The following is a 24,926-nucleotide window of genomic DNA, read 5'->3' as shown; positions in this document are numbered from 1 at the left end:
CCCCTTGAAATGTGCCTTTTTCTGGGAACAGGGTAATTTTATTGATAGAGCAAAGCTTCCTCATTTCAAATACAGTGGTACCTTGCTTTTCGGACAGAATGCATTCTGGGAGTCCATTCGACTCCCAGAACCGTTTGAAAACCAAAGCGTGGTTTCCGATTGGCTGAAGGAGTGTCCTGCAGCCAATCAGAATCCGCGTTCAGCTTCTGAAAATTGTTCAAACACCAAGACCCTCACCTCCGGGTTTTGATTATTCGAAAGTCAATTTGTTTGGGAGCCAAGGCGTTTGAGAACCAAGGTATGACTGTATGCGCATCCCACTCTTGTTTATATTAAGAACTGAAAGTGGCTTACAATATTTTTTTAAAAAAGGAAGCTAACCCTTTTTATATACTGCTCGATTGTGCATCCATAGCAGTAACCACAGGAAGGAGGACTGGTGGGACGAGCACAGAGAGAATAAATGCCTCGGTGCATCTGCAGCTACACAGCCGGACCCCTCCATCTTCCCAAGCTGCAACGAAACATCTCACCTGTATCGGTCTCTATAGCCACAGCAGGTGCCGTAACTCTTCAACGGTTTGACTTCATCACCAAAGGCACAGTCCTCCATTGGCTGATGGATGCCAATCAAACCCTTGATTGTTATTATTTTTTTAAAAAAAACCACTCAAAGCAATTTAAAAAAAGAATCAAACAACGGAATTATCTGTTAAAAACAACTATTTTAAACATTCGAAAAACAATTAAATTCAACGATATGCTAAAACACAGACTAAAACACATTATCTGGATAGGCTTGCCTAAACAAAAAATGTTTTCAACAGCTGACGAAAAGGGTACAGGGACGGCAGTTGCCCGATGTCAATCGGCAGGGAGTTCCAAAGTGTGGGTGCTGCCATGGTAAAATACATTTTATTTTTTACAAATGTGGAATGACTATTATGTGGCACTTGCCACAGCGCCAGCTCCGCAGATCAAAGTGGTCAATGGTTATATATGGGGTAAGACGATCTCTCAGATAAACTCATCTCAACCTCAACCCAGCAGAGCAGGAATAGGGGTCCTTAGCCCCGGGGGCCAAATCCAGCCCCTCAGAAGTCTTCCTGGTCCAAACCTCTTCAGCCACACCCCTTAGCAGCCCTGCTTTGGGTAATTTCCTTATATTTAACATTTTGTTCTTTCTCAAGGCTGCTTTCCTCAAATCATGCTGGTTCTGGCTGGCTTCAAGATGTAAATTTCAGCTAACCCCTTTCCTCAGCCTCCTCAGAGGAAAAGAACAGGCTTACCCACCCATGCATTTATTTAGGGGTGCCGTATTTCAAAAAGTGACAATCCAGACACAAAAATTGTTGAGCTATTTTTTTTTTTAAGTTGTGGCCAAAGTCGTTGAGCTCTGAAACTTCCTTTCTAAAGATCCTTCTAAAAATCGACACTTCCGGATTTTCCCGGACATGTCAGTGCTTTCCGCCTGGTTACCATTGCCGGCGGCCAAATTCCAGACATATATCAACCCTAAATTATTTCCATTACACTATACCATCTTGTAGCTGTAAGAGGGCCTTCTCTGTGGCAGCCCCTAAATTGTGAAACTCCCCACAGAGACATAACTGGCACCTTCGTTTTCACAAACGCTGAAGATGCGCCTCTTACTGCTTCTGACGCTATAGATGTATATTTTTAGGACCCACCCTAAGTCGTTTTAAATTGTTTTTAATTTTGTGTTTTAGTTGTTACCCGCCCTGGGACCTGAAGGTAGAGGGCGAGTAGTCAGTTGCAATTGTCATTCTGATGGTAAGAAGGATATTTTTAAACTAGGTTGGGTGGTCAAGGATTCCTTCGCAGTTCTTCCTATATTGCAAGAAGTTGTTCCTTCCAAAGCTACAGTTCTATTATCATCTAATGAAGGTGAACGGTAGAAAATCCGGGACAGGTAAGGAAGACCTTCTTCACACAGCACATAGCTAAACTACAGAATTCACTGCCACAAGATGTAGTACAATTAGACAAATGTGTCGAGGATAAGACTGCTAATGGCTACCATTCATGATGGATATATATTGCCTTCAGAATCAGAGGCAGCGTGCATCTGAATCCTCGTCACTTGGGAACAGAAGTGGGAGAGGGTGTTGACCTCACACCCTGCTTATTACGTTTCCTACTGTTCTGACCCAGCAGGGATCATCTTAAGTCTTCCCACAAAGAACCTTTCAACACTCCATAAATGTTTTTAATGAATTCTTCCTAGTACGAATTATTGGATGCCCAGAAAGGATTTCACGCGTGCTTAAGATTTTCCCACGCTTCACTTATAGCGTTCTCCGCTTTGTGGATTCTTCAATGTGCACAGATGTGCCTGCATACGCAGAAGCTCTTCCCGCACCCCAAACATTCATATAGCTTCTCCCCAGTGTGAATTCTTTAATGGAAAGTAAGATGCATGCTTCTACTGAAACCCTTTCCACATGCCGTGCATTAATATTTCGTCACGAGAGTGAGTCATTTGATGTTTAGTCAGGATTCCGCGTTGAATGAAGCTCCTTCCACATTCCAGGCATTTATACGGTTTCTCCCCTGTATGAGTTCTTTGATGGGTAGTCAGGATTCCACGCTGAATGAAGCTCTTTCCACACTCCAAGCACTGGTAGGGTTTCTCCCCTGTGTGAATTCGTTGATGAGAAGCAAGGCTTGATTTAACAGAAAATGTCATGCCACAGTCTGAACATTTATAGGGCTTCTCCCCCACATGATTTTTTTGATGAGAAGAGAGGTATGTGCTCCTACTGAAGCTCTTTCCGCACTCCAAGCATTGATAGGGTTTCTCCCCTGTGTGAATTCTCTGATGAGAAGCAAGGTTTGGGCTTCGACTGAAACTCTTTCCACACTCCAAACAATTATATGGTTTCTCCCCTGTGTGAGTTGTTTGATGGGAAGAAAGTTCCGGACTTGAACGGAAACTCTTTCCACACTCCAAACATTTATATGGCTTCTCTCCTGTGTGAATTCTTTGATGAGAAGTGAGATTCACCTTTTGAATGAAACTCTTTCCACACTCCAAGCACTGGTACGGTTTCTCTCCTGTGTGAATTCTTTGATGAGCAATGAGACCTGTTTTCCCACTGAAACTCTTTCCACACTCCAAGCATCCATATGGCTTCTCCCCTGTGTGAACTCTCTGATGACAAGTAAGGTTAGAACTGAAATGGAAGCTCTTCCCACACTCCAAGCATTGATATGGCCTGTCCCCTGTGTGGGTTCTCTGGTGAGAAGCAAGATTTACCTTCTGGCTGAAGCTCTTTCCACACTCGTAGCACTGATACGGTTTCTCTCCTGTGTGAGTTGTCTGATGGGCAATGAGGCCTGTTCTTACACTGAAGCACTTTCCACATTGCAAGCACTGGTAGGGTTTCTCCCCTGTGTGAGTTGTTTGATGGGAAGAAAGTTCCGGACTTGAACGGAAGCTCTTTCCACACTCAAAGCATTTATATGGTCTGTCCCCTGTGTGGGTTCTCTGATGAGTATTGAGATTCACCTTCTGACTGAAGCTCTTTCCACACTCCAGGCATTTATATGGTCTCACGCCTGTGTGAATACTTCGATGAGCAATGAGGCCTGTTCTCCCGCTGAAGCACTTTCCACATTCCAGGCATCCATACGGCTTCTCCCCTGTGTGAACTCTTTGGTGGCAAGTAAGGTTGGAACTGAAATGGAAGCTCTTCCCACACTCCAAGCATTTGTACGGCCTGTCCCCTGTGTGGGTTCTCTGATGAGAAGTGAGGTTTACCTTCTGACTGAAGCTCTTTCCACACTCGGTGCACTTAAATGGTTTCTCCCCTGTGTGAGTTGTCTGATGGGAGACGAGGGCTGTTCTGCCACTGAAGCTCCTTCCACATTCCAAGCATTTATATGGTTTCTCCCCTTTATGGGTTGTTTGATGGGAAGACAGTTCTGCATTCGAACCGAAAGTCTTTCCACGCTCCAGGCATCTGTCGTCCACATGGGTTCTTTGGTGGGAAGTGAGATTTGAATTCTCGGTGAAGCTCCTTCCATACTCCAAGCACTGATATGGTTCCTCCACCGAGTGGATCAAACAGAAACTCTCTCCACAGTCCAGGCATTTATATGGTTTCTCTTCTGTGTCAATACTTTGATGGGCCATGAGGCCTGTTGTCACGCTAAAGCCCTTTCCATACTCTAGGCTTACATATGGCTTCTCCTCCGTATGGGTTCTGAAATGGCAAGTCAGGTCGGAACTGAAATGGAAGCTCTTTCCACACTCCAAGCACTGATATGGTTTCTCCTCTGTTTCCCTCAGCATGGAAGGGCTGTTCTTTTCCTGTCTCTCATCCATGTCTTCCTGAGCTGCGATTTCATGGCAGTCAGTGTCCTGAGAGGCAGAGGCTTTTCCCCTCATCTTCTGATTTGCTTCGGTTTTCCTTCTCTGGAGTTCCCTCTTCTCACATGTGTCTCTTTCCAGAGACATCCTGGGAGAGTCTCCCTTCTCCTCACTGTCCCATTCATCACCTGCTGGAACGGAGGGGGGAAATCAGTCAGAAATGAAGCCTCAAATCATAGAACGACTCAAACAGTTGTGATAAGGGCTGAAAAGACTTAAGAGGGAATGTTTTTGTATATGCTGGAAGCAGCCCAGAGTGGCTGAGGCAACCAAAACAGATGGGCGGGGTACAAATACAGTCATACCTTGGTTGTCGAACACCTTGGTACTCGTCTGTTTTGGTTCCTGAACAGCACAAACCCAGAAGTGAGGGTTCTGGTTTGCGAACGTTTTTTGGAAGCCAAATGTTCAACATGGCTTCCGCGACTTCTGATTGAGTGCAGGAAGCTCCCGCAGCCAATCAGAAGCCGCGCCTGGGTTTTTGACCGTTTCCGGAAGTCAAACAGATTCTGGAACGGATTCCGTTCAAGAACCAAGGTACGACCGTAATCAAATTACTACTATTATTAGCATCATCACCACCATTTTAGCACAGGGAGAGGAAGCCTGCTAGACTGACCCCAATGTAACTAGACTTATTAATACTGTTATTAACAAACAGTTTGTTAGATTTGTTTCCTGCCTTTCCTCCCAAAGGAGCCCAGAAAAGCAAACAGCAAAATGTTGAAACAAAATTTAAAATTTCCTTCCAGTAGCACCTTAGAGACCAACTAAGTTTGTTATTGGTATGAGCTTTTGTGTGCGTGCACACTTCTTCAGATGTTAAAACAGCCCAATTTAAAAATTGAATTTGAAAAAGAAATGTATTTAAAGTGTTAAAAAACCATTCAAAACAGTCTAAAGAACATTTGGAAGATCTGACAGCAATAACATACCCCCAGAGTTATTACTTTCATGGTTGCTATGGCCAGTATCTCTCAGCCATCGAACTCCTGGGTAAACAGGAATGCTCTGGGCGGCTCCCAACAGAATATTAAAAACATGATAAAACATCAAACATTAAAAACTTCCCAATACAGGACTGCCTTCAGATGTCTTCTAAAAGTCAGATAGTTCTTTATCTCCTTGACATCTGATGGGAGGGTGTTTCATAGGGCGGATGGCACTACTGAGAAGGCCCTACGTCTGGTTGCCTGTATCTTGGCTTCTTGCAGGGAGGGAACCGCCAGAAGGCCCTCGGAGCTGGACCTCAGTGTTCGGGCTGAACGATGGAGGTGGAGATGTTCCTTCAGGTATACTGGGCCGAGGCTGTTTAGTGCTTTAAAGGGCAGTACCAACACTTTGGATTGTGCTCAGAAACATACTAGGAGCCAATGTAGGTCTTTCAGGACTGGTGTCATATGGTCTCGATGGCTGCCCCCAGTCACCAGTCTAGCTGCTGCATTCTGGATTACTTGTAGTTTCCAGGTCACCATCAAAGGTAGCCCCATGTAGAGTGCATTGCAGTAGTCCAAGCGGGAGATAACTAGAGCATGTACCACTCTGGCGAGACAGTCCACAGGCAGGTAGGGTCTCAGCCTGCATCCCAGATGGAGCTGGTAAACAGCTGCCCTGGACACAGAATTGACCTGCGCCTCCATGGACGGCTGTGAGTCCAAAATGACTATTCCACTCACAGAGCTACAATTCCCAGAGTCGTCTGGGAAGAAGGATTGACTCCTAAGTCACTCTGGGAACTATAGCACTGTGAAGGGAACGGGGGTCTCTCTTGACAACTCTCAGCACTCATTTTTGTTCAGACAAGGTTTCCCTGCTGGAACACCTAGTCTCTCCGCTCTGTGTGTGTGTTTCTAAATTTATCTGTGATTCTGTTCTGTGCTGTTTTTAAGCTGGGTTCTTTTTTCTTAAATATATATATATATAATTCTGTACATCCTCTAGAGACGTACATTTAATTAATGAGCTTTATATACCGTATTTTTCGCTCTATAGGACGCACTTTTTCCCTCCTAAAAAGAAAGGGGAAATGTGTGTGCGTCCTATGGAGCGAATGCAGGGGGGAGGCAGGCGGGAAAAGCCCCCAAACCCGCACACCAGCTCCATGCGGCTCTTGCGGGCTTTTCCCCAGGAGGGAGAAGGGACTGACTGGCCGCATCAGTCCCTTCTCCCTCCTCATAGAAAAGCCCACAGGAGTCGTGCGCTCCTTAAAGGATGTGTGGTGCTCCTGTGGGCTTTTGCGTGAGATGGGGGAATTCCCCCACCTCCCGCAAAAACAGGGAGAAGGTCTGGGAGAAGCACACAGGCTGCCTGAAGCCTGTCTGCTGCTCCCACAGCTGGGGGGGGGGAATCATATTTTTTCCCTTGATTTCCCCCTCTGAAAACTAGGTGCGCCCCATAGCAGGTGCGCCCTATGGAGCGAAAAATATGGTACCCCTTGACTGTAAGAGAAAAAAACCTCAAAGCATTTTACAAAAAGAATAGAACAATGGGAAAATGTGGTCAGCAACTGGGTGACAACCGAACATTAAATAAGAAATGACGCAGCTATGGGAGGAAATGATCAACATATGTTTGCAACACGAGCGGGAAACCTGATTTTAAGAAATCGTATTATATTAAAGTAATTTGGTTTGTAAAAATTTGGAAAACTAATAAAAAGAATTTTTTTAAAAAAAGAAGAAAACAATGAACTTATCAGCAAAAACCAGTTAAAAACAACTATTTTAGCCACTCAAAAGAACTGAAAATCAACAGTGCTAAAAATGGTCGTGGATAAATGAATAAGGCTTCCCTTGCAGGGAGTTGGAATACGTGATCCCTGGTCACCTTCGAGCTCTACAGTTCTATGTGCTGCAGAGATAATCAGCTAAAGAAAAAAGCTGTGTCTTACCCAGAGAGGCCAGAATCTCCCAGTTCTCCTCCATGACTTCCCTGTGTAGGGACCTTTGGTCCGGATCCAGCAGGGCCCATTCTTCCTCAGAGAAATGCACAGCCACCTCCTCGAAGGTCACCAAATCCTGGAAAAGAAGCAAACATTTCCTCCTCACCGATGACAGAACATTTATTTACCAGCAAAATCCCAAGTGCAGACGAGGTGGGTGGGTTTTACCCTCAGCGCCGAGGATGGTTTGGGTTAATCCCCGTGCATGTGGTTTAAAATCCATTTAAACATTTTCATTCTACAGTGGTGCCTTGCAAGACGAAAAGAATCCGTTCTGTGATTCTCTTTGTCTAGGCGGTTTTTTCGTCTTGCGAAGCAAGCCCATTGACGGATTAGCGGATTAGCACCTTTTAGCGGCTTATCGGATCAGCTGATAAGCGGCTTAGCGGCTTAGCAAAAGGGGGGAAGGGGAAAAACCCGCAGGAACTCGCAAGACATTGTCGTCTTGCGAAGCAAGCCCATAGGAGATTCGTTTTGCGAAGCACCTCCAAAACGGAAAACTCTTTCGTCTAGTGAGTTTTCCGTCTAGCGAGGCATTCGTCTTGCGGGGCACCACTGTATTAAATTGCATTTCAATGTGTGTTTTAAGATGCTTGCAACTGTTGATTAAACCGTTTTTAAAAAGCTATTTCATTTCATTACATGCACATGTTTGAGAGATACAGAAACGAACCACAGCTTGCCTGTTTTTCTTTATTATAAATCCCCCCCCCTATTTTTCAAAAGTGTTTTGACGTAAAAACACTCCAATGTTTCCCAACAAATATAAATATATATATAAATAATATAAAAAATATAAAAATATAAATTGACTTCCCCCACTCCTTTTGCAGTTTCTTATATTTTAAAGATTTATAACAGTGCACCTCCTTCGTTACTCCAATTAGTGTATTTTTTAACATTAATTTTAACTGTTTGGTTTAGGTTACAGCTTGCCTGTTTGACCCGCAACTTTAGAAAGAAAATGACGCACAACGGAGAAATGGTTATTGCAGAGAGATAAAATCAATGCTATGAATGATAAGGCTATGATTTCATGGAAGTGCAACTGAGCAGTCAAAAAGTTCTGGTATACAATCAAATCCAGATAAAACTATACTTTACAGGAGCCTGCCAGCTGTAAGTTTGTATTTGGACGTACCGTATTTTTCGCTCTATAGGACGCACTTTTTCCCCTTCAAAAATGAAGGGGAAATGCGTGTGCATCCTATGGAGCGAAGACGCCATAGCCCCGCGACCCTCTCCTGGCTGGAGAGGTGACGCGCGGCTATGGCAGGAGCCTCTCCGCTGCGCCTTTCCGCTGCTCCCTGACCTGCTCTTTGGGGCTGGTGGTGGGCTTCCCCCCCGCCAGCCCCAAGGAGCAGGTCGAAAGGAACCTGAAGCCTGGCGAGCGAGAGGGGTCAGTGCAGGTAGCCGCCTGAACGCACCTTAAACGCACCTTGTTTTAGAGCGGGAAAACAAGAGGGGGAAAGTTCTCCCCCTCTCTGTGCAGCGCCTCCTGCCGCTTCACTGAAGGGGCGCTTGGCAGAGAGGGGGAGAATTTTTTTTTCTTGTTCTCCCCCCTCTAAAACAAAGTTCGTCCTATTGTCCGGTGCGTCCTATGGTGCGAAAAATACGGTAATTCATGAATGGCTACCATGTAGCTGCATGGTCCATAGGTTTGTCTTTGGTTTTTAAAAACGATTCGGTTTTCTTTTTAATTGTATTATTTCTTCCAGTGATTTTTTCCCCTGGGAAAATAGGTGGGGGAACTTACCACTAAATGTGTTTGTTTGTTGCAGGCCCAGTCACAGTGCCCCTCTCCCAGGCAGTGGCTAAATGCAAGTTGTGATTAATAAACTCAAGCAGACAATGAACTGGATTTGAAATGGCTAAAACCTTATTGATGACAGATGGAGGGGGATTTTTGGCTGAGGCACTGTGGGTATATATCCGTTCCAGCCCCCTCAGACAAAAAAATAATAATTATTTAATTTTTAAAAGGTAAGGGAGTTCAGTTCCCCCCAGTTCCTGCTCCAAAAAAAAAAAAAAAAATCCCCTGATTTTTATCACAGGCGCATTTGCAGCCCTGGGGTCCTTTTGAGGGGAGAATAGCACTTAATGGCTGTCAGGGATTATGGAAACCACCCATAATCTGTTGAGAATCTGCAAACTGCCACAACAACCTGTTGTGCATTTTTACAAGGCTTGCTGAAGTTTGCACAGCCAGAAACACTACACTGGGTCCATTACATTTTCCACACAGCCTTGAAGTGAATTGAAGTGTCTGGAGGTGATTGGAGGATGGATGGCGGCTAACAGATTGAGGTTGAATCCTGACAAGACAGAAGTACTGTTTTTGGGGGACAGGTGGGTGTGGGGGACTCCCTGGTCCTGAATGGGGTAACTGTGCCCCTGAAGGACCAGGTGCGCAGCCTGGGAGACATTTTGGACACAGCTGTCCATGGAGACACAGGTCAATTCTGTGTCCAGGGCAGCTGTCTACCAGCTCCATCTGGTACACAGGCTGAGACCCTCCCTGCCCACAGACTGTCTTGCCAGAGTCGTGCATGCTCTGGTTATCTCCTGCTTGGACTACTGCAATGTGCTCTATGTGGGGCTACCTTTGAAGGTGACCCAGAAAATACAACTAACCCAGAATGCGGCAGCTACACTGGTGACCGGGAGCGGCCGCTGGGATCATATAACACCAGTCCTGAAAGACCTACATTGGCTCCCAGTACGTTTCCAAGCACAATTCAAAGTGTTGGTGCTGACCTTTGAAACCCTAAATGGCCTTGGCCCAGTGTACACGAAGGAGTGTCTCCACCCCCATCATCCAGTCCAGACACTGAGGTCCAGCTCTGAGGGCCTTCTGGCAGCTCCCTCCCTGTGAGAAGTCAAGGATGTCCCATCAGATGTCAAGGAGATAAAGAACTATCTGACTTTTAGAAAACATCTGAAAGCAGCCCTGTATCAGGAAGTTTTTTATGTTTGATGTTTTATTGTGTTTTTAATATTCTGTTGATAGCCGCCCTGAGTGGCTGGGGAATCCCAGGCAGATGGGTGGGCTATAAATAATAAATTATTATTATTATTATTATTATTATTATTATTATTATTATTATTAGGAATTCCAGGTGCCAGCACACCAATAAATCACAGCAACACAATCTGGTATAGATAGAACTTTTTTTTTACTACTGGCTTTAAAAGCTTAACAATTCCAAAAACAATTTACCTGCTTCTCCAATAGAGGCACACTTCTTTCTAAGTCTTTTTAAGGTCTTGCCATAGTTGGCTGCAAGACACACCCCGCCCTCAACGGACTACATAATTTCATTTTGAGGTTTATGTTCAGACTAAACGGACTCTTACTCAATTCCAGAAAATGAGCATGTATTGAGTGTTGAGCTTGCGGATGTAAAAACCAAACCAAACCAAACGAAACCAGCCAGAAAGCAGCTTCTGGAAATTGCCTGATGTCTGGCAAACGAATGTCTCACCCTGACAATGGCATCCATAACAGGCCTGGTGGGCAGATGCTAGGGGAATGAGACATATCCAGAAAAGTGAGCCCTTCTCCATCTCCCCAGTGATCCTTCTCCTTACCTGATCCTTTTCAATCACAGCTCCATCCCTTCCACCACCAGGGAGAGATGACCCGCTACATGCTGCTGACATCATTCCATCTCCTGCAAGAGACAAATAAAAATTTAATAATAATTTATTATTTATACCCCACCCATCTGGCTGGGTTTCCCCCGCCACTCTGGGCGGTTTCCAACAGAATATTAAAATATTAAAATACAATAATCTATTAAACATTAAAAGCTTCCCTAAACAGGACTGCCTTCAGATGTCTTCCAGAAGTCTGGTAGTTGTTTATCTCTTTGAAATCTGGTGGGAGGGCATTCCACAGGGCGGGTGCCACCACCGAGAAGGCCCTCTGCCTGGTTCCCTGTAACTTGGCTTCTTGCAGTGAAGGAACCGCAAGAAGGCCTTCAGCGCTGGACCTCAGCGTCCGGGCAGAATGATGGGGGTGGAGACGTTCCTTCAGGTATACTGGACTGAGGCCATTTAGGGCTTTAAAGGTCAGCACCAATACTTTTCAGGGGCAAGAAGTCTGTTTCAGGTTGCCTTGCCTCCCAGGTTGCGCCATGAACCACTTAACGGATTTGCCCCCACATCCTGTCGGTGCAGGAAGTTCGTACGGGGATCGAACCTGCAACCTCAGCATTGACAGCACTGCGCTCTAACCAACCGAGCTATCTAAGCGCAATGGATGTGGAGTAAGTAAAAAACACAAGCATACCCAAGGATGAAGCGCTATCATAGCAATCCAGGGATGGGGAATCTCTGGCCCAGCTGCTGCTGCTAGACTCCAACTGCCAGCATCCCTCAGTAGTGGCCTGGCGTCAGGTGGCAGAGGAACCAACCCCCACGGCAGGTTGCCAGGAATGGATAAAACGAGGAAAAGTCCTTGCCATCTGTTTTTTATTCAACATCCACAGAGAGAGGCTTGGGAATGCAGCCTTGTGGAATAATGGTGTTATCCCAGGTGAATCTCCACCCTCTCTGTCTCTCCCACTTCCTCATGGGTCATCGCTACGGGTGCTGCAAAGTGCCCCCTACCTTTGAACTCTTTGCTCTCCTACTATATATATATATATATATATATATATATATATATATATATATATATATATATTTGCTTTCGTAGATTTTCACGGGTACAGGAATGTAGGTTTTGGTGTCTTCGGGTGTCTTCCCGTGTAAGAGTTGGGGTGTCTAGGCGACGTTTCGACGAGGTCTCACTCGTCATCTTCAGGCTGGTGCTTTCGGCTTCTTGTTACTAGAACAGAGCAGGATCTCAGTGTTTGAGTTCCTATAAATACTGTTGAGGGGGTGTGGTGTATAGCCTCCAACGTTCTGGGCAGAGAGGAAGTTCCTAGGTTAATGTGCCTTTTCTTCTTTTGTTCATTAATTACTTGAGGGATATCTTGAGTGATTACTTGAGTGATATTCTGAGTACCACTTAGGAGGGTCATTAGGTGTGGATTAGTTGCTAAAGCTTTCGTGTCTTGACCTCTTGACCTTGTAAAGAGTTTTTCTGAGAAGATGGCTGTACTGCACTTAGTTGTGCTCTGGCTTGGCTTCGTGTATAGGGGCGAGCTGTGGTTTTGTGCCCTGTGCCAGCCAGATCTGTGTAGGGATTGCAGGGGGGTGCAGCATCCGGAGGTGCCACTATGGTTTGGCTACTGGATGGTGTCTGTAATTTATCTGTGGAGAGGGTCTGGGTTTGGGTCTGGTGTGGTTGATTGGAGATGGCGTTCTGTGTGCCTCTGGTTCTGGTGTCGGTTTTTGTGGGGAGGGCTAATTTCCAGATGTCTGGCAGGCGGGACGTGTCGTCACGCTTGTTCATGTTGTGAGGGTGTTTCTCTATCTCGATGGCTTCCATGATTATTCTCTTGTGGTGATGTTCCATGTTAAAGAGCAATTTGGAATCTGCAAAATTAATTTCGTGTCCTGTTTCTTTCATGTGTTGGTAAAGAGAGGAAGTTTTTTCTTCTTTTTTGACGGCATTCTTGTGTTCTGCGATACGTGCATTTATTCGTCTGTTTGTTTGTCCAATGTACGTGGCTGGGCAGACTTTGCAGGGTATTTCATAGACCCCTTGGTTTTCTAACTGGATTTCTTCTGTGTCTTGGTTTTTGGGGGGTGTTTCTTTTTGGATTAGCTTCGTAACCCTGTTTTGCTGGTATCCGTTGGCGATTAACACATTTGAGAGATTCTGTAACTCAGTTGTCAAGTGGTCTTTGTCAGCCAGGCGTTTGGTTCTGGAGATGAGAGTCTTGGCTACGGAGTTTATTTGTGCAGGGTGGTGGTGTGATTGTGCATGTAAGTAGCGGTTGGTGTGTGTTTTTTTCCGGTAGATAGTGTGTCCTAGGGAGCCATCAGGTTTTTTGTAGATTAGGACGTCAAGGAAGGGAAGTTGGTTGTTGGCTTCTATTTCCATAGTGAATTGTATTTTGGGGTGTAGGCTGTTGAGATGTGTGAGGAAGCTATCTAGTTTTTCCTTCCCGTGTGGCCAAATTACAAAGGTGTCGTCAACATATCTGAGCCAAAGTTTGGGTTTGTGTTCTGACTTGTCTAAAGCATTGGTTTCAAAGTGTTCCATGTACAGATTTGCGATGACCGGTGAGAGGGGTGATCCCATAGGTGCTCCTTCTATCTGTTTGTATCTTTGTCCATTGTGGATGAAGTACGTGTTGGTTAGGCAGTGGTTGGTCAGGTCCAGGATGTATTCGGGGGGATTGTATTTGTTTTGAATGGCTGTCAAGGCTTCATTAATGGGCACTTGTGTGAAGAGAGATACAACATCGAAGCTCACAAGTAGGTCATCGGGATGTAGGTTTTGCTTCTTTATTGTTTCTATGAACTGGAAGGAGTTTGTAACGTGTGAAGCGATAGATTCTGCATAGGGCTGAAGTTGCTTAGCGAGAAATTTAGCGAGATTTTGTAGAGGTGAGCCTATGGAGCTGACTATTGGTCTGAGTGGTGTTCCTTCTTTGTGTATCTTGGGGAGACCGTAGAGTTTGGGGCATCTGGATGATTTTTCTCTGGGGATGATTCTTAGCTGGATTTCTTCACTGATAGGAGAGGCTTTTATTTTGGATTTGGTGGTTTTTTCCAGATAGGTGGTGGGATCTGTTTTTATAGGTTGGTAGGTAGGGTCTTGGAGTAGATTTGATAGTTTTGCTTGGTAGTCCGATGTGTTCATCACAACAGTGGCATTACCTTTGTCTGCTGGGAGAATGATTATGTTGTTGTCTTTCCTCAGGTTGGTGAGTGCTTTCTGTTCTTCTTTGTGTAAATTGCTTCTGGGTGGTTTGCTGGAGCAGAGGATGTTGGTGACTTCAAGTCTGATTTTATTGGCTTCATCTGGGTTGATTTTGGTTAGGCTAGCTTCGACTCCGCATATGATGTTTTCCGTGGGGATGCGTCTCGGGGCGACTGCAAAGTTGAAACCTTTGGAGAGTACTTTGGTTTCAGTTGAGGTGAGGATCCTGTCTGATATGTTATGTACTGTTTGTTTCATGGGTTGTTGTGGAGGGTGGCTGGGCTTCTGGCGTTTCTCTAGTTTGTGGAGTTTGTTGGTGTGTATGTCTGTCTTATGTGAGGACTCTGTTTCAGCTCTCCAAACGGCTAGTTGTTTGCATTTGTCCCAGAGTGCAGGGTGGATTTTGTTACAGAGTTTGAGGTGAAGAGTGAGCAGATCTTTGTTGGTTTGGTTTAGTAGGTATCTTTTCTTATGTAGTTCGTTTCTGATTAGGGTATTTATAGGAACTCAAACACTGAGATCCTGCTCTGTTCTAGTAACAAGAAGCCGAAAGCACCAGCCTGAAGATGACGAGTGAGACCTCGTCGAAACGTCGCCTAGACACCCCAACTCTTACACGGGAAGACACCCGAAGACACCAAAACCTACATATATATATATATATATATATATATATAAATAACTTATCAGTTCCAACAGTCATATAACATATCTTCACTTCTTACATGATATTTTTTACTTCCGTCAACACCTCTGATTTTCTGTTCTTTATCACTTATTCTGCATTTCTTAATTTCCTATTACATTTAATTGTCCTTAACTAATAATTCTTTTCATAGTCTTTCTTGCAATATTTCAAATAATCCACCTAACAAAACTTCTTGCAGTCCTACTAGCGTAGTCTGTTCATCACAATTACTTTTCAGATACGGCGGTACCTCTGGTTACATACTTACATAGTTCTGGATAGTCCATTGCTCTCCTACTTTCAAGGCCCGCCAGGTTTCGAGAGAGGGGGGTCTGGAATGCTTTCTAAAGACACTGAGCCCGTCAGCAGTCGCCCCCCCAAGGTGCTTCTTCTCCTCCTCTTCCTCCGAGCTGTGACCTCCCTCAAATCCCTCTTGTGATTCTGAACTCCTCCTCCTCCTCTGCCCAGTCCCTGACACCTGTCAGTCAGAGGCTGATGGGAGGTGGGGTCCAGCGACATTTGGGAGGCCACAGTTTCCCCACCCGTGCAGGAATCCTTACCAAGCAAGGTGGCCCCTCTGCCACGCTCTGGGGCGATCCCGCGTTGTGGGGGGCTCTGCCTCGTCCCCGGAAGAGCTTCCTCCGAGTCAGAAAATCTGGCGCTCGCTTCTGCAAGCAGGCCTTTCTCCTGGAGCAGAGATGGGAGTGCAAAGCATTAGGAAAAGGATGGCAGAGGCAAAGGTGCGTCAGAAGAATTAGACCAAAATAGCCTATTCAGTTCCAGCATTCGGTTGTCCATGTTAGGATATTTCCGTTCGACCTTAAAAGGGAGCAGGATGTTTGTGTCACAGCCTGCGTATTTCCTGTTCACAGGATGTTTCTGTTGTGTCTTTGCTTTCGTTTCTCTCTCTGTGCCAGAGACACCGAAGCAGGCAGTCATGTTTTCTTTGTTCTGATCAAACGCTGAACAAACTTGTAAATAATGCTCTCCTGCATGCATCTTTCGCTGTGCATTATCTGCTGATAGAGCGTGCATCGGCTCTGGAATGTGGCAGGCTATTTCTGGAGCTCGTGTGGCTAATTGCTGATACTGCGTGTCTACGGGAGATTGATGGACGTCCGGAGACGGCTTGGGGGCCATGATGGACTTTGTCTCCCTGGCAGTATCCCAACAGTCCAGGCTGGCTAACTAGAAGCCTCCAGGAACGTAAGCTAAGGGCCCATCTAGTCCAGCGTCCTGTTCTCACAGCGGCCAACCAGGTGCCCATGGGAAACCCAAATGCAGAATTCGAGCTCTTGTGTGCGGTTTCCAGCGACTGGCATTCAGAAGAGTTACTGCCTCCTTCCATGGAGCTTTTTGAGTTCTGGAGGAGACTCTTGAGAGTCCCATGGACTGCAAGAAGACCAAACCTCTCCATTCTGAAGGAGATCAGCCCTGAGTGCTCACTGGAAGGACAGATCCTGAAGCTGAGGCTCCAATACTTTGGCCACCTCATGAGAAGAGAAGACTCCCTGGAAAAGACCCTGGTGTTGGGAAAGATGGAGGGCACAAGAAGAAGGGGACGACAGAGGACGAGATGGTTGGACAGTGTTCTCGAAGCTACCAGCATGAGTTTGACCAAACTGCGGGAGGCAGTGGAAGACAGGAGTGCCTGGCGTGCTCTGGTCCAGGGGGTCACAAAGAGTCGGACATGACTAAACGACTAAACAACAACAACAAGCCATGGAGCCACAGCATAGCCATCCTGGCTAGTAGCTGTGAATAGGCCTCTCCTTCATGAACTTGCCCAGTTCTCTTTTGAAGCCATCCAAGATGGCGGTCATCACTGCCTCCGGTGGCAAGGAGTTCCATAGTTTACACTGACATACCTAAGTATATCAGTGTATTTAAATCTGAATTGTCAAATTGTGTTATTGTTATTATGGTTTTTGTTGTAGTGTCTTTTGCGGTTGTTGTTTGTATCAAAAAAATGAATAATTTTTTTTTAAAAAAAGGAGTTCCATAGTTTAAAGTATGTGCTGCATGAAGAATTACTTTCTGTCCTGAATTCAGCTTGGATACCTCAAAGTTACCATGTTATAACTGGCTGAAATGACTGACAGAATTCGTGAACAGGGGAAAGAGACGGCGGATGAAGATTGGAAGAAATTTAAAACTTATCTTAAGAAATATTACAAAATTAATGAATGTTAAAATGCTGAGGTTCTTAGTAAGAAAAGGAGATTACAGCGACAAAAGATTAAGTAAAAGAAAAGAACAAATAAGGGATAAATTTGACAAAATTAAGTTTAGGACTTGCTGAAACAATTTTGGAAATTGGGATGTAGAAAGGGGAGGTTTGGGGGAGTCAGAGAAGTGTGGTTTATGAAAAAAGGAGATGAAATTATACATGTTTGTTTTGTCTTTTTATTTGTTTGTTTGTTTATAAAAACTTTGTAAAATCAATAAAAAAAATTATAAAAAACAAAAAACAAAGTTACCATGTTATGAGAGAGGGATGGGGGGGAACTATCTATTCGAGTTCTCGTACTATGCCTCATTTTATAAACTTCTATCAGGTCATCTCTTTTCGCCTCTTAGATAGTTTTAGGAAATCCTCCTTCACCTTCACTGCCTTTGGTTTGTTTTGGTTCTAATTCTGACTATGTATTTTGTGTTTCTTATACTGTCAGTATAAGTTTCATTAACAATTTCTGTTTTATGTTTTAGAAAGTTCATTTAGACAACCTTAAAATATCAAAATATCAATGACTTCCCTTCTTCTCTTCCATGGTTCATTTTGCATATCATAAATCTCTACATATTTTACGATATACAATATACGATATCTTTATTGTCATTGTTCCTTGCGGAACAATGAAATTGAAAACTACATAAAACTACATAAAACTACCACAAAACTACATAAAACTACATAAAAACTACCGTATTTTTCGCTCTATTGGACGCACCGGACCACAGGACGCACCTAGTTTTTACAGGGGAAAATCAAGGAAAAAAATATTATCCCTCCCCCCCAGCCCCAAAGAGCAACGGACAGGCTGTGTGCAGCCTGTCTGCTTCTCCCAGAGCTTCTCAGGGCTGCGGGGGAAGCCCGGGTTCCCCCACCAGCCCCAAAGAGCAAAGAAGCCAAGACAGCGCACGGGATCCATAGCCGCGCAACCTCTCCAGCCAGGAGCTAAACCTCTCCAGCGCGGCTAAAGAAGACAAGGCAGTGAGCGCGATCCATCCCACTCACTGCCCTGGCTTCCTCTTTAACCTTCTGCAGCATCTTTAGTCTTGCGCAACGGGATGGATTGCGCCCGCTGTCCACCGGGGCTGGACTAGATGACTCCTGGGGTTCCCTTCCAACCCTGCAATTCTATGACCTCGGAAGGTGTTTGGGGTCTCCACCACTGGAGGCTTTTAAGCAGCGGTTGGGGGACCATCTGTCTGGCGTTCTTTAGCTGTGATTCCTACATTGTGAGGGGGCTGGGCTAGATGACCCTCGGGTGGCCCTCCCAACTCTATACAGTCCTACAGTTCTGCAGCAGGAGATCCACAGCCACTTTGAATCATAGAATCATAGAGTTGGAATAGACCACAAGGGCCATCGAGTCCAATCCCCTGCCAAGCAGGAAACACCATCAGAGCACTTCACACAATGCCCACACCATCAGAGCACTTCACACAATGCCCACCGTCAGACCACTTCACACAATGCCCACTCCCAATTTTCATCTGAGAGACATGTGGCTTCAGTGTCTAGGCAGGTACCCCCCTACCTGCCACACTTCCCCCACCCCACTTAAGCTAAGGGAATTCCTGCCCAGAGAAGCTCCCAGGTGAGGCAAGGGTTAAGATCTACCTCTGGTAGAGGCACGCAAGGCTAAAGAGGAAGCCAGGGCAGTGGGATGGATCTTGCTCCCTGCCCTGGCTTCCTCTTTAGCCTTGCGAAGCCTCCCCCCCCCCCCGGCGCGCAAGTCTAAAGAGGAAGCCAAGGCAGCGAACGGGATGGACCGCGCTCCCTGCCCTGGCTTCCTCTTTAGCCTTGCGAAGCCTCCCCCCGGCTGGAGAGGTTGCGCAAGGCTTTTCTAGAGGAGGGAGAAGGGACTGACTGGCGGTGTCAGTCCCTTCTCCCTCCTGGGGAAAAGCCCGCAAGAGCTGCGCGACACTTGTGTGGGGCTCTTGAGGGCTTTTCCTGCCTGCCTCCCCCCTGCATTCGCTCCATAGGACACACAGACTTTTCCCCTTAGTTTTTAAGACGGGCAAAGTGCGTCCTACGGTGCGAAAAGTACGGTACATAAAACATTCAAAAGCCCCTAAAAACTCTAAAACCCCATTTTAAAATACACTATACTACAGAGACCCCTTATGCTGCGTTTAGAACCAGAATTGCATTAGCGTAGAAACTGTTTCTCAGGCGGCTAGTCCTAGTCTTTATAACCCTGGCCCTTCTTCCAGAAGGCAGAAGCTGAAAGAGATCATTTCCGGGGTGCGCACTATCCTATGCTATCTCTGCCGCTTTCTTATGGCACCTGGCAGCATAGATTTGATCTAAGGTGGGAAGAGTGCACCCAATTATTCTCTCTGCTGTCTTTACAACCCTGGACAGCATTGCTTTTTCCCTGACTGTGCAGCTCCCAAACCACACGCACAGACCATAAGTTAGTACGCTCTCCACAGTGCAATGGTAGAATGCCATCAACAGGTCCTTTGAGAGATTGTTTTTCCGGAGGCTTCTCAGAAAATATAACCTCTGCTGTGCTCTCTTCATCAGGTCTTTGCTGTTCTCTCCCCAGGTTAGGTCGTCTCTCAACTCCATTCCCAGAAATCAAAACACCGAGACCTGTTCCACGCACTTCCCCTCAATAATAAGTGGCTGAATATTCAATTTACATTTCCTAAAGTCCACAATGATCTCTTTTGTTTTCTTTAAGTTAAGCAGTCAGGTGTGTTTTTTCCTGCACCACTCCCCCAACTGCTCAACTTCCTTCCTATAGGCCGTCTCCCCCTCTCCAGCCGTAATTAAACCAACCACCGTTGTATCATCATCATATTATACATAAACTAAACCATTCCATTATTACATACATCAATACTCATTTACACTGTAAAAAAATTATCTTAATGCTGCCCACGTTTTCAAGTGTACACAGTCTCCCCCCCATATATTCAATAAATATTTCCCAATCTTCTCTAAACATATGTTCTTCTCTTTCTCTTATGTTAAATCTGCAAGCTGAACATATTCCATCGATTTAAGTTGCCATTCTTCTTTAGCTGGGACCTCACCCGTTTTCCATTTTGGGGCTAACAAAACATTGTGTTTCTTATATCATCATTTTATGTTGTGAACCGTGCTGAGATCTACAGATGAAGGGCAATATATAAGAATAAAAATGTTCTCACCTGCTGCTCTTCCTGCTTCCTGTCCTCTGCCCGGCTCAGGAGGAAACCTTTGACCAGGGCCACCGCCTGGGAACTGGTCTCTGCTCCACATTCCCTGACCCAGTTCTCCATCTCTGGGGGGAGGACAGCCAGGAACTGCTCCAGGACCACCAGGTCCAGGATCTGAGCCTTGGTGTGTCTCTCCGGCTTCAGCCACTCGCGGCAAAGATGGTGGAGCCGGCTGCAAACCTCTTGAGGCTCCTCAGCTTCCTGGTAGCGGAACTGCCTGAAATGCCAGCGCTGGACATCTAAGCTGAGGGTCTCTTCCTCTCCCAGGATGTTCTCCACAGTTCTTTTCCAGAATTCCCCACTGCTCCCAGGCTCGGGGTCTCTTCCTCCTTCAAGGCCAGCTGGGTTTTGCTCATCCATTGGGAAAACCTCCCACCGATTTCCGTCTAGAGGCAGAGAGGGGAGCAATTGGACCAAATCCTGCCAAGTGTGACATTGTCCCGTTAGCAAATGGGGGGAGAATCTGTTGGGGGAACGCATGCCAGAAGTGGGAGGGGCTGGAACATGTGGTGGGAGGTGCCAGAGCCCAATGTGGGTGGGGCAAGAACCAGGCCCCGCCTCCCACATTCTATTTATCCCACACAATTCCTTTGCCACTCACTCACTCACTGGGTGCGACCTTGGGCCAGCTGCTGGTTCTCAGCCTAGCAGGGCTGTTGTGGGGATTAAATCAGGAGGGGGAGAACCATCTTCTGCACCTTGTAGCAGTGAGATATCTACCTGTCTGATGGCATAGTGAGGAATCAGTTGCAGCGCAGGAATGATTTTTCTTTTTTTTTTTTGAGGTGTGGTGGAGGTAGGTCACAGCCTATAAGTAGGTTAACTTTCCCCTCCTTAAAATAACCCTGCTATGCTGCAGATAGGTGAGGAAATGCTGCAATGGGAGCTTTTACCCTCTTCCCCAATCACCTGGCAGATGGACTTAGACTAGCCTTGCATCAGTAAGCACCAGCGCCGCTCTTTTTCTTCCTTTTTTTTATTCTTTGTGGTGTTTCCCCTCCCATTCCTCCCTATGCACCCCAGACTAGACAACATGGGCATAGGATGCCCATAATAATAATAATAAATCTTTATTTATATCCCACCCTCCTCAGCCGAAGCCGGGCTCAGGGCGGCTAACAACAATAAAATAATACAACATTCTAAAATCATTTCATTATAAAGTTAATTCAAATCAAATTGATGGCAACCATTAGGCTAGAGTTCTGTGAAGATTGCCAGGGGAGGGAGTCAGGCTGTGCCCTGGCCAAAGGCCTGGTGGAACAGCTCTGTCTTGCAGGCCCTGCAGAAAGATGTCAAGTCCCGCAGGGCCCTAGTCTCTTGTGGCAGAGCGTTCCACCAGATCGGAGCCACAGCCGAAAAAGCCCTGGCTCTGGTTGAGGCCAGCCCAACCTCCCTGTGGCCTGGGACCTCCAAGATGTTTTTGTTTGAAGATCGTAAATTCCTCTGTGGGGCATACCAGGAGAGGCGGTCCCGTAGGTACGAGGGTCCTAGGCCGTATAGGGCTTTAAAGGTTAAAACCAGCACCTTAAACCTGATCCTGTACTCTACCGGGAGCCAGTGCAGCTGGTATAGCACCGGGTGAATGTGATCTCGCAGCGAAGACCCCATAAGGAGTCTCGCTGCGGCATTCTGCACCCGCTGGAGTTTCTGGGTCAGTCTCAAGGGCAGCCCCACGTAGAGCGAGTTACAATAATCCAGTCTGGAGGTGACCGTCACGTGGATCACAGTGGCTAGGTCAGGGCGAGAGAGATAAGGAGCCAACTGCTTAGCTTGGCGGAGATGAAAAAATGCCGCCTTTGTTATAGCTGCAATCTGTGCCTCCATGGAAAGGGAGGTGTCGAAGATTACACCCAAACTCTTAACGGACAGTGCTGGCACTAATTGCGCCCCCGCAAGAGATGGGAGTTGCCCCCCCAATCCCATATCGTCCCGTCCCAGCCACAGGACCTCTGTCTTCGAAGGATTTAACTTCAACCGGCTCCTACGTAACCATTCAGCCACACGTTAAAGAAAAAAATTATTCTCAGCTGGATGCCATCCTATCAGAGAAGCCCAAGGAGGATAAAATTTTCCTCTTGGGTGGTTATGTGGATGCTGTGTGTGTCCTGGTTGAGCTCAGTATTATTATTATTATTATTATTATTATTATTATTATTATTATTTATTTCTTATACCCCGCCCAACTGACTGAGTTGCCCCCAGCTGTTTTGGGTGGCTTCCAAAGAAAATATAGAGGGAAAGAAAGAAAGACACCTAGATTTCCGAAACAGGGTTGCCTTCCATTTCCCCATGGGGTGCAATGAGGGAAGGGGCAGATATAGGATCCTGCACCCGCTATGGTGGCTTTTCCCCTCCAGCCTGCGGCCGGTGCAGGAATCTGGGCATCTTCCCCTTAAGGCCAGCTTTGCACCCCGGGGCTCCCCTTCCTGCAGAGGCACGCAAGAGGCGCGGGGGCTCACCTGCTCCAAGCGGGGCCGCCGATGCAGCGCTCCGGGGAGAGGCAGAAGGTCGCTTTTCTCCTCCGCCAGGCAGGGGAATAAAGACTTTGGGGGGGGGAGGAGGGGGAGGCATCGGCTCCGGAGAGGTGGGAGACTACAACTCCCATCATGCCCGGCAACTGGCTCAGCGGGCTGAGGATGATGGGAGTTGTAGTCCAATCGCCTCTGGCTCGACCTAGGCTGGAGAACAACTGCGGAAGGACTCCGCCTCCGCCACTTCCGGTCCTCCCGCCTCAAATCCCTGTCCTGTCTAGGATTCAGATTCACTTGGTTTTAACCCCTGGGAGGCCAGGGAGAGGCGCATCATCTTTCTCTCTCCGCCCCCCCCCCAGCATCTCTCAAAGCAGCATCAAAAGAGGGACGCGCAGAACTGTCATCCTCTTCCACCTGATTTCTCCTTTCCTATTTGTTTAATTAAAAATACATACATAGGTCACTTCCCAGCAATGAAGTGCTAGCGTATGCAATACCAACCAACCAATCTTTATTACAGCAAACAGCGAGCATGGGGGAGGGGCGGCGGCGGCACAACAGATGAATAAAACAGACAAACACAAGAATGTTGTATTGTGCTTTTATTTTTTGTTGTGAGCTACCAAGAGTGGCTGGGGCAACCTAGTCAGATGGGCTGCAATTATTATTATTATTATTATTATTATTATTATTATTATTATTATTATTATTATTATTATTTTATTTAGAAGCGATACAACAAACAAAGCAAACCTTTAAAAAAGGAGGAAGAAACAGTTTCATCTGATCTTCTTCCTGCATCGCAGGGGGTTGGGCTAGATGACCCTTGGGATCCCTTCCAACTCTGCAAAACTATGATTCTTAAAAATAAAAATAATTTATTACTTATACCCTGCCCATCTGTCTGGCCCTCCCCAGCCACTCTGGGTGGCTTCCAACAGAATATTTTTTATAAAAAAAAACTACAATAAAACACCAAACATTAGAAACTTCCCTGAACAGGGCTGCCTTCAGATGTCTTCTAAAAGTCAAGATGGTTGTTTATCTCTTTGACATCTGGTGGGAGGGCGTTCCACAGGGCAGGCACCACTACTGAGAAGGCCCTCTGCCTGGTTCCCTGTAACTTGGCTTCTTGCAGTGAGGGAACCACCAAAAGGCGTGTTCCTGTGCTCTCTTCAAAATAAACCTCTAGGCGAGTCTGCTGTTTCTTCGCTGCTGCAACCTTCTGCTCAGATGCTGCAACTGTTTGAGGCCTTTTGACGTTTTGTGGTTTTATGAAAAAGCGACATTTTCATTCCTTCCACTAGCTGACCACCTTCTGCCACCTCTTCCTCCAACCACAGTCCTCAAAAACACATATTCAATTCAAGTTTTTCAGGGAAGTTTTTAATGTGTGACATTTTAGTATACCGGTATTTTTGGCCTTTGTTGGAAGCTGCCCAAAGTGGCTGGGGAGGCCCAGCCAGATGGGCGGGGTACAAATAATAAATTATATTATGTTATATATATAATCATTTTAACCTTTAGGAGTGTGTGGGAGACGATGCATTATAGGCCAGAGCTGTGCATATAATAATCCTATATTATTACAGATGTCTATATTATTACAGCAGCAAGATTGCTACAGGAACAAAGGTGGAAAGTCTACAGCCCTAAGCGCTACAGAAGAATGGCCAATAAAACTAATGGATTTGGCTGAGATGCCGATGTTAACACATTTAATTAGAGAAAAATAATTACTGCGCAAATAAAGACTAAGGAATTTCTTATGGGCTTTTGGCATGAAAGAGAAAACAATCTTGTAATATCTGGATTTGAAGGTTGAAATAATACTGGTTTATAGATGACAGAATGGTTGGACCTTAAGGCATGAATACCACATGTAGCTGCAGGACAGAGAACTGTAAGTCCTTTTATTTATTTGTTTTGTTTTTCCTTTCTTTTCTTTTTCTCTCGCTTTCTCTTTTTCTTAGTGTTCTCCTTTCCATGTCTTCCTTCTGACTTTTAGACCTTCATTCTCTTTTCGACCAGGCAGTTGTTTCATTTCAGTATATAAGATGCTTTAAAATAGGTATGCGTTTTTGTACATCTTTGTATATAATTTTTATTAAATTTTCTGTTTTATACTTTAAAATACTCATTTTTACATCCTTAAGATATCAAGG

At 45.8% G+C, this 24,926-nt stretch overlaps 3 protein-coding genes across 4 annotated transcripts in view; 1 reads left to right on the top strand and 2 right to left on the bottom strand.

The window, feature by feature from the left end:
- The window catches only part of LOC308580851 (uncharacterized protein), a 132,360-nt gene that overhangs the window by 78,899 nt on the left and 28,535 nt on the right, over nucleotides 1–24,926 (bottom strand). The window lies entirely within an intron of this gene.
- LOC308580782 (uncharacterized protein) overlaps nucleotides 1–24,926 on the top strand; it is a 144,562-nt gene that overhangs the window by 92,338 nt on the left and 27,298 nt on the right. The gene's annotated exons all lie outside the window — the stretch shown is intronic.
- On the bottom strand, nucleotides 706–22,973 carry LOC308580374 (uncharacterized protein). 2 transcript variants are annotated; one of them, XM_081181848.1, is made up of 6 exons: nucleotides 22,750–22,973; nucleotides 20,240–20,673; nucleotides 15,409–15,535; nucleotides 10,929–11,011; nucleotides 7,287–7,413; nucleotides 706–4,527 (listed from the first exon to the last, which is right to left on the bottom strand). In XM_081181848.1, exons 1-6 carry the CDS (start codon nucleotides 22,859–22,861, stop codon nucleotides 2,447–2,449), a joined length of 2,964 nt encoding a protein of 987 aa, XP_081037974.1. In that variant the 5' UTR covers nucleotides 22,862–22,973; the 3' UTR covers nucleotides 706–2,446. The 2 variants fall into 2 exon arrangements, with proteins under 2 accessions (XP_081037974.1, XP_081037975.1); XM_081181849.1 differs by having other exon boundaries at nucleotides 706–4,524; nucleotides 22,750–22,972.

This window comes from Podarcis bocagei (assembly GCF_964188305.1).
Source record: "Podarcis bocagei genome assembly, chromosome: 2".
In the NCBI taxonomy this organism is placed as follows: domain Eukaryota; kingdom Metazoa; phylum Chordata; class Lepidosauria; order Squamata; family Lacertidae; genus Podarcis; species Podarcis bocagei.
The sequence above is the reverse complement of the archived record's forward strand: the minus strand, read 5'-3'. Positions and strand labels throughout refer to the sequence as shown.

Bases quoted from the DNA above. Each gene is read 5' to 3' on its own strand.
- LOC308580374 (XM_081181848.1), bottom strand. From the start codon at position 22,861: ATGCCTCCCCCTCCTCCCCCCCCCAAAGTCTTTATTCCCCTGCCTGGC. The intron at 11,012-15,408 runs GTAAGGATTCCT...TGTCTCTTGCAG, and splicing joins CAGAGGGGCCACCTTGCTTG to GAGATGGAATGATGTCAGCA. The intron at 7,414-10,928 runs GTAAGGAGAAGG...CTTCTTTTCCAG, and splicing joins CTGTGATTGAAAAGGATCAG to GATTTGGTGACCTTCGAGGA.